The following is an 8571-nucleotide window of genomic DNA, read 5'->3' as shown; positions in this document are numbered from 1 at the left end:
TTCAGAATGTGGAACTTGTTGCAAAAAATACTTTGAGATCTTCTCTGAGCTGAAAAATGATGGGTGTTATCTAAGTGTGAATAAGATCATCGCCAGCTGAAAATGGAAAGAGATTCACTCAGTCATCCCATTTACTGATACAATAGCAGAGTCACATCGGAGAAAGACCATTCAGATACATCATGGTTGTGAAGAGATTCACACCGCGGCTGGGTGTGACCCGGGATTTCCTCAGTTTTCCCACCTGTTGACACTCCAGCTAGAAAGCTTCCAAGGATTTCAGCCACAATCTGTGCATTCTTACTGACAAGACGCAGTTTAAATGTGTCTGGGGAAAGAGTCATTTGTTCCCTCCACCTATTGGGACTCTAGTGAGTACATGTCTAACTTTATGAATTTTCTTGTTGTTCATTGCACCCAGCATAAAGCTATGGGTGGAGGACCCCGTGTTCTTTGGTTGCGATATTAACTGACTTAACAGTGTTATATATTGTTTTTTGATGTTTCGATCACAATGGAATCAGGAAACAGCCCAGCATTGGTTACAGTGCAGAATGTCCTCCATCATCAGCAGAGAAGCTGCTGGAGCATGCGCAGTACGATCTCCCAGTGCAACAATAGCACTATGGTGCTGCTCTTTCCGGGAGGCGGTCATCTGGGCTCCGGAATCGGAGACAAGTTATGGATTTTTGGAGGGTAATGGACGCGGCGGAATAGGTGGGGAGACTTCATAAACCCCCAGTGGAGGTGGCAAACCCAGGAAAAGAGCGTTCCAGTACCGGGATAGTATCAAACCCGGGCAGTAATCGGGGAGCCGCCTTTCCGCTGCCAGACCCCAGTTACGGGCCGCCATCTTTGTTGGGGCAATGGGCAGCGGCCGCATGCGCAGCCATCCTGCTCCAGGCAGCAGAAAGAGTGAATGATGTGATTTTCTATCCTGGATTCTGATGGCTTTTGGAAACTCCTTTTCCAGGGGATTAGAAGTTTACACACACCAAATTCAAACCAAGAGAATTGTTTGCCTCTGAATTTCTATTTTGGACTTATAATGATGATTTTCCCACAGAATATTTGAAAATGCGGAATTAAAAGGTGGAAATCTCAAACCAAACATTAGATCAAAACCTGACATAGTCGCTCTATTCATCAGAACCTGAACGTAAGTGTGTCTGTGGAAAATTATTCAAACATCTGTGAGACTGGAAATAGGGGGCAGCCGTTTCATGGAGAGGGAATTTGAAAAGAAGGATGTGAATTTTAAATTGAGTTACTGTTTAACTGGGAGCCTGTGAAGGTCAGTGAAGATGTGGAGATGCCGGCGTTGGACTGGGGTGAACACAGTAAGAGTTTTAACAACACCAGGTTAAAGTCCAACAGGTTTATTTGGTAGCAAATACCATTAGCTTTCGGAGCGCTGCTCCTTCGTCAGATGGAGTGGAAATGTGCTCTCAAACAGCACATCTAATGTCCTCTATCATCAGCAGAGAAGCTGCTGGAGCATGCGCAGTACGATCTCCCAGTGCAACAACAGCACAATAATTTTCCAGACACACTTACATTCAGGTTCTGATGAATAGAGCGACTATGTCAGGTTTTGATCTAATGTTTGGTTTGAGATTTCTACATCTAATCAGTATTCTGTAACTTGATTTTTGTGTCTCTGTGCCCTGTTTGAGAGCACATTTCCACTCCATCTGACGAAGGAGCAGCGCTCCAAAAGCTACCAAATAAACCTGTTGGACTTTAACCTGGTGTTGGTAAAACTCTTACTAGGTCAGTGAATACAGGGTGATGGGTGAATGAATAGAGAATGGTTAGAGAAATTCAGAAACATGAGACAGGGCCAAGTTGACTGAGTTGGAAATCCGTTCTTGGAGATGGCACAGAAATGTGGTCAGAAGGTGAACTTCTGGTAAAATATTTCACCGTAGTTGTGGATAGTCTGGTTCAGCCTCAGACAGTTGTCAGGGAGAGGGATGGGTTGGAGTTTGTAGCAGGGTCCAAAAGCAATGACTTCAGTCTTCCCATATTTAAATGGAGGAAGTTGCTGTTCATCCAGCACTGGAAGTCAGACAAGTTAGAATGGTGGGTGACTTGGAGGTGATGGTGTTCATATACACCTTCTACCCTGACCCTTCCTGGTGGTGGAGTTTGAAGGTTTATCTAGACAGCTATATCTTATCTAGACAGCTATATCTTATCTAGACAGCTATATGAACGGAGTGGGAATGGAGGGATACAAAAGAGTGGTCTAGTTTGGACCAGGGAACGGCGCGGGCTAATTGTTCTTTGTTTCTCGTTTCAAGGCTTCATTCTATGATCATCTTGCTGGTGCCAGTACAGAGCGAGACTGCGGATAGTTGGGAACCTGTCTCGGGGGCAGGGAATTCAGATGGTGTTCGTAAAGCAGAAGTGGAAATGAATAGGGTTGGGAAGCATTTTCTGATCAGGGCCAGTGTGATCTCCTGGACTCGTTTCGATCGCCTCAGGGGGTCGGAGAGGAATTTCCCGGATTTTTTTTTCCCCATATTGGCCCTGGGGTTTTCACTCTGGGTTTACGCCTCTCCCTGGAGATCACATGGTCTGGAATGGGGGGGTGGGGGTGAGTTAATAGGTTGTGATGAACAAAGCATCGTAGCTGTGAGGGACAGCTCGGTGGATAGGATATTAGGATGTAGATAGGCTGGAAAATTGGGCGGGGATCCTGGATTCAGGATTCAATCCTGGACCGGGGAGCGGCGCGGGCTTGGAGGGCCGAAGGGCCTGTTCCTGTGTTGTATTGTTCTTTGTTTGTGAAATTCTGTCAAAATTATCATCAAGTTGAAAATCTGAAAGTTAATCTCTCACTTTCATCCCCTACCACATGCATATCCCTGTTTCTCTTTCTTTCTCTGTCATTCTTTCTTGATGTCTGCTCTGATAGAGGACAGAGTCTTCTGTAAGTCCAGATCAGGTTACGGATTCCCTTCCCTGAAGGACATTATTGAACCAGTTGGGTTTTTGCAACAATCCAGCAGCTTTCATGGTCATTTTTTCCTAGTGCCGGACCCACAACCCACCCAGATTCATTCAGCTCAATTTCATAACCTGCCTTTGTGTTTTTGCGGGTTCTCTCTCACTCCCTTTTTTCTTTTTGAAACCAATTTCACAGGGTATTCGAAGGGGAGCATTTGCAGTCACAAGCAGGAACCGAACATCAATTCAGGAATCAGACTGTCACCCAATTTATCATAACCTGAATATTATTGGATTTTGAACATGGAAGGAAAATGGACTGTTCACAGAGGGAAGAAACCATGGAAATGTGAGGACTGTGAGGAGGGATTCAGATCCCCTTCTGAACTAGAAACACATCGACGCATTCACTCTGGGGAGAGGCCATTCACCTGCTACTTGTGCGCGAAAGGATTTGCTCGATCATCCAACCTGCAGGCACACCAGCAAATTCACACAGTGGAGAGATCATTCACCTGCACCGAGTGTGGGAAAGGATTCATTCATTCCTCTGACCTGCTACAACACCAGCGCATTCACAGTGGAGAGAGGTCATTCACCTGCTTTGAGTGTGGGAATGGATTCACTTGTTCCTCTGACCTGCTGATACACCAGCGGGGTCACACAGGGGAGAGACCATTCACCTGCTCGGAATGTGGGAAGGGATTCACTCGGTCATCCCATCTTCTGAAACATCAGCGAATTCACACTGGGGAGAGGCCGTTCACTTGTTCCGAATGTGGGAAGGGATTTACTCAGTCATCCAACCTGCTGCAACACCAGCGAGTTCACACTGGGAAGAAGCCATTCCCCTGCCCTGAATGTGGGAAAGAATTCACTCGATCAACAGGGCTGCAACAACACCAGCGAGTTCACACTGGGGAGAGACCATTTACCTGCTCCGAGTGTGGGAAAGGATTCACTCTCTCATCCAACTTGCTAAAACACCAGCGAGTTCACACCGACAAGAGACCTTTTAAATGCTCAGACTGCGAGAAGTTCTTTAAAAGTACCCGGGACCTGATGTCCCATCAGCGTGTTCACACTGATGAGAAACCGTTCAGGTGCTCTCACTGTGGTACTGGGTTCAAGAGGTCATCTCTGCTAACTCTACACCAGCGAGTTCACACTGGAGAGAAACCATTCATCTGCTCTGAGTGTGGGAAGAGATTCACTCAATTGTCCAACCTGTTGACACACCAGCGCGTTCACACTGGGAAGAGACCATTCACCTGCTCCCAGTGTGGGAAGGGATTCACTCATTCTTCCAACCTGCTGAAACACCGGAGAATTCACACTGATGAGAGGCCTTTTAAATGCTCAGACTGTGGGAAGTGCTTTAAAGGTTCCAGGAACCTGATGTCCCATCAACGTGTTCACACTGATGACAAAGCATTCAGGTGCTCTCACTGTGGGACTGGGTTCAGACGATCATCTCAACTCAATGTACACCAGCGACTTCACTCAAAGGAGAAACTGTTTATCTCCTGTGAGTGACGGACATTATTTATTCAGTCGTCCAAACTGCTGAGACACCAGCGAGTTCGCAAATAACTATCATGTTGGATTCTGTTGTCAATCAAATCCAGGACTGAACCATGTTCACTGGGGTCTGTCTTTGCTGATATTAATAAACTCCAGCCCAGTTATGGATGTTAATGTTCTGGACAAAAGTCAAATCAGCTTTGTGTTACACACACACACACACACACTCAGTGTTGTGTCTTTCTAAGCTCACTTGTAAATGCAGCTGTGGGGAATTTACTGGTAATTATGTCCAGGGCTGAATAATTTTCATTTGGGGCATGTTCCTGCTGATGTTAATAAACTCATGCCCGTGATAGGTGTTAATATTCTTAATTCTTTTTTTTTTCCAAGATGGCGCCGGAGCGAGGTGTGCAAGCTGTGCCCAGCATACCCTCTAATTCTATCTTTTACTCTCGTTCTATGCTTCTAAAACTTCGTTCTAACTTTTTAAAACTCTCTAACAATGCTTTAATACAATTTCTTCTTTCTCTGCATCCTCGCTATGACTGTAACACTACATTCTGCACTCTCTCGTTTCCTTCTCTATGAACAGTATGCTTTGTATAGCGCAAGAAGCAATACTTTTCACCATATGTTAATACATGTGACAATAAATCAAATTTAATCAAATCATCACTGTTGAGCAAGTCACCTTTGTGTTAAATGCAGTGTGTGCTGGAACCTTTTAATATCTCTAAGTCAAGTTAGCTCCTTTTGAGGGGCTCTCCTCCCCTGTCTCCTCCACCATCACCTCCAACAAGTGTGAGGAGCTCATGGAGTTTCTTTGTCACTAAGATTGGGACAATCTCATCAGCTGTCTCTGCTGCTTCCCTCCCTTCCACTAGTCCACCTGGATAAAATGTCTAATGTTCTTCAGTCTGAACTCATGTCTTGCTACAGTTTCTCTCCCATATCCTGTCACACCCCCTTCCATGCTCATCTTATCCATGATGGCACCAGGCTGAGTGGGAATGTGAGTTGTGAGGAGGAAGCAAGGAGGATTCAAGAGGACTTGGACAGTCTGAGTAAATGGGGAAGGATTTGGCAGAAGAATATGTGAATAAGGTTGATGTTATCCACTTTGCGAGGAAAAAAAAGAATGTGGTATATTTCTGAACTAACAAGAGGTTGGGAAGTTCTGATGTCCAGGGAGACCTATGTGTCCTTGTTCATGGGTCAGTAAAAGCTAGCATGCAGGGACAGCAATCAATATGGAAGGCCAATAGTGCGTTGGCATTCATCGCTTGAGGATTTGAGTATAGGAGTAAAGATGTCTTGCTGCAATTGTATTGAGCCCTGATCAGACTTCACCTGATGTTCTGTGCATAGTTCTGTTGCCCTTATCAAAAGAAGGATTACTTACCATGGAGGGAGTGTGACAGAGGTTCACTAGTCCCTGTGGTGGCAGGATTGACTTAGGAGAGATTGAGGAGACTGGGTCTGTATTCCCTAGAGTTCCGAAGATGAGGGGTGACCTCATTGACATTTAGAAAATTCTTGTAAGGTGTGACGGGTGGATGTAGATAAAATGTTTTCACTGGCTGGTGAATCTAAAATCAGGGAACACAGTCTCAGGATAGGTCATTTAAGGTGAGCCCATAGGTGGTTTTAACTGATATACCAGCAACAATGTTACTTTGAGAAGTCTTCAGAAGGACACAGTTCGAGTGTGGGGCATTGCTGGAGGAATTAAGAGATAGGATTCATCCATGAAAGCAGCAAGATTTAAAAAGAATGGGACAACACTGGACTCAAACACACAATTCTGAGATTAAAGTTTTCAGGTATTACCAGCTGAGCCAGCGTGGTATGGCAATGTGATGTCCATGTCTCTTATCGCAGTGAGATAACTGTTTGAATGCAATGGGAGGGAAGGGAATTGACCACCAGAAGCCCAAGGCTTCAATACTTTCCACTCAATCACCAATCACATCATTCACAGCTGCATCTCCTTCCAAACATCGTGATCCATTTCCCCCAGGATTTGTTCCCAGATTTAATATTTTCCTGCTTCGTGTCCTCATTGTGAAATGAGACTCACTGGGAAAACAGATGGAGCTCTGGAGGAATACAGAGAGAGTAGGAAAGAACTCAAACGGGGAGTTAGAAGGGCAAAAAGAGGTCACGAGATGTTCTTGGCAGGCAGGATTAAGGAGAATCCTAAGGCATTCTATTCATACGTTAGGAACAAAAGAGTTGTCAGGGAGAAAATCGGTCCTCTCAGGGACAAAGGAGGGGAATTATGCTTAGAACCAAGGGAATAGGGGAGATCCTAAATGAATACTTTGCATCGGTATTCACGAAGGAGAGGGGCATGTTAACCGGGAGTGTCTCGGAGGGAGGTGTTGACCCGTTAGAGAAAATCTCCATTACAAGAGAGGAAGTGTTAGGTTTTTTAGGGAACATTAAAACTGACAAAGCCCCAGGGCCTGATGGCATCTATTCTCGACTGCTCAGGGAGACAAGAGATGAAATTGCTGGGCCTCTGACGGAAATCTTTGTCGCTTCTTTGGGCACGGGTGAGGTCCCTGAGGATTGGAGGATAGCGAATGTGGTCCCGTTGTTTAAGAAGGATAGCAGGGATAACCCAGGAAATTATAGGCCGGTGAGCTTGATGTCCGTGGTAGGGAAGTTGTTGGAGAGGATTCTTAGAGACAGATGTATGTGCATTTAGAACGGAACAATCTCATTAGTGACAGACAGCATGGTTTTGTAAGAGGGAGGTCGTGCCTTACAAATTTGGTGGAGTTTTTTGAGGAAGTGACAAAAACGGTTGATGAAGGAAGGGCCGTGGCTGTTGTCTATATGGATTTCAGTAAGGCATTTGACAAAGTCCCACATGGCAGGTTGGTTAAGAAGGTTAAGGCTCATGGGATACAAGGAGAAGTGGCTAGATGGGTGGAGAACTGGCTTGGCCATAGGAGACAGAGGGTAGTGGTCGAAGGGTCTTTTTCCGGCTGGAGGTCTGTGACCAGTGGTGTTCCGCAGGGCTCTGTACTGGGACCTCTGCTATTTGTGATATATATAAATGATTTGGAAGAAGGTGTAACTGGTGTAATCAGCAAGTTTGCCGATGACACGAAGATGGCTGGACTTGTGGATAGTGAAGAGCATTGTCGGGCAATACAGCAGGATATAGATAGGCTGGAAAATTGGGCGGAGAGGTGGCAGATGGAGTTTAATCCGGATAAATGCGAAGTGATGCATTTTGGAAGAAATAATGTAGGGAGGTGTTATACAATAAATGGCAGAGTCATCAGGAGTATAGAAACACAGAGGGACCTAGGTGTGCAAGTCCACAAATCCTTGAAGGTGGCAACACAGGTGGAGAAGGTGGTGAAGAAGGCATATGGTATGCTTGCCTTTATAGGACGGGGTATAGAGTATAAAAGCTGGAGTCTGATGATGCAGCTGTATAGAACGCTGGTTAGGCCACATTTGGAGTACTGCGTCCAGTTCTGGTCGCCGCACTACCAGAAGGACGTGGAGGCATTAAAGAGAGTGCAGAGAAGGTTTACCAGGATGTTGCCTGGTATGGAGGGTCTTAGCTATGAGGAGAGATTGGGTAAACTGGGGTTGTTCTCCCTGGAAAGACGGAGAATGAGGGGAGGTCTAATAGAGGTGTACAAGATTATGAAGGGTATAGATAGGGTGAACAGTGGGAAGCTTTTTCCCAGGTCGGAGGTGACGATCATGAGGGGTCACGGGCTCAAAGTGAGAGGGGCGAAGTATAACTCAGATATCAGAGGGACGTTTTTTACACAGAGGGTGGTGGGGGCCTGGAATGCGCTGCCAAGTAGGGTGGTGGAGGCAGGCACGCTGACATCGTTTAAGACTTACCTGGATAGTCACATGAGCAGCCTGGGAATGGAGGGATACAAACGATTGGTCTAGTTGGACCAAGGAGCGGCACAGGCTTGGAGAGCCGAAGGGCCTGTTTCCTGTGCTGTACTGTTCTTTGTATCCAACACAAACTGAATTGCAAACCTGATGGACAAACAATGGGAAACAAGTCACTGGGTTACACAAATCCTATGGTGCTCATTTTCA

General features: G+C 45.8%; 1 protein-coding gene across 2 annotated transcripts; it reads left to right on the top strand.

The window, feature by feature from the left end:
• The first annotated feature begins 603 nt into the window (after positions 1–603).
• Positions 604–5147, top strand: LOC144510494 (uncharacterized). 2 transcript variants are annotated; one of them, XM_078239958.1, is made up of 2 exons: positions 604–717; positions 3152–5147. In XM_078239958.1, the coding sequence occupies exon 2, from the start codon at positions 3259–3261 to the stop codon at positions 4489–4491; it is 1233 nt and encodes a 410-aa protein (XP_078096084.1). In that variant the 5' UTR covers positions 604–717; positions 3152–3258; the 3' UTR covers positions 4492–5147. The 2 variants fall into 2 exon arrangements, with proteins under 2 accessions (XP_078096084.1, XP_078096083.1); XM_078239957.1 differs by having other exon boundaries at positions 604–1159.
• The last annotated feature ends 3424 nt before the right edge of the window (positions 5148–8571 follow it).

This window comes from Mustelus asterias, chromosome 23 (assembly GCF_964213995.1).
Source record: "Mustelus asterias chromosome 23, sMusAst1.hap1.1, whole genome shotgun sequence".
In the NCBI taxonomy this organism is placed as follows: domain Eukaryota; kingdom Metazoa; phylum Chordata; class Chondrichthyes; order Carcharhiniformes; family Triakidae; genus Mustelus; species Mustelus asterias.
The sequence above is the reverse complement of the archived record's forward strand: the minus strand, read 5'-3'. Positions and strand labels throughout refer to the sequence as shown.

Excerpts from the sequence above, each read along its gene's own strand:
- LOC144510494 (XM_078239958.1), top strand. The coding sequence starts at position 3,259 with ATGGAAGGAAAATGGACTGTTCACAGAGGGAAGAAACCATGGAAATGT.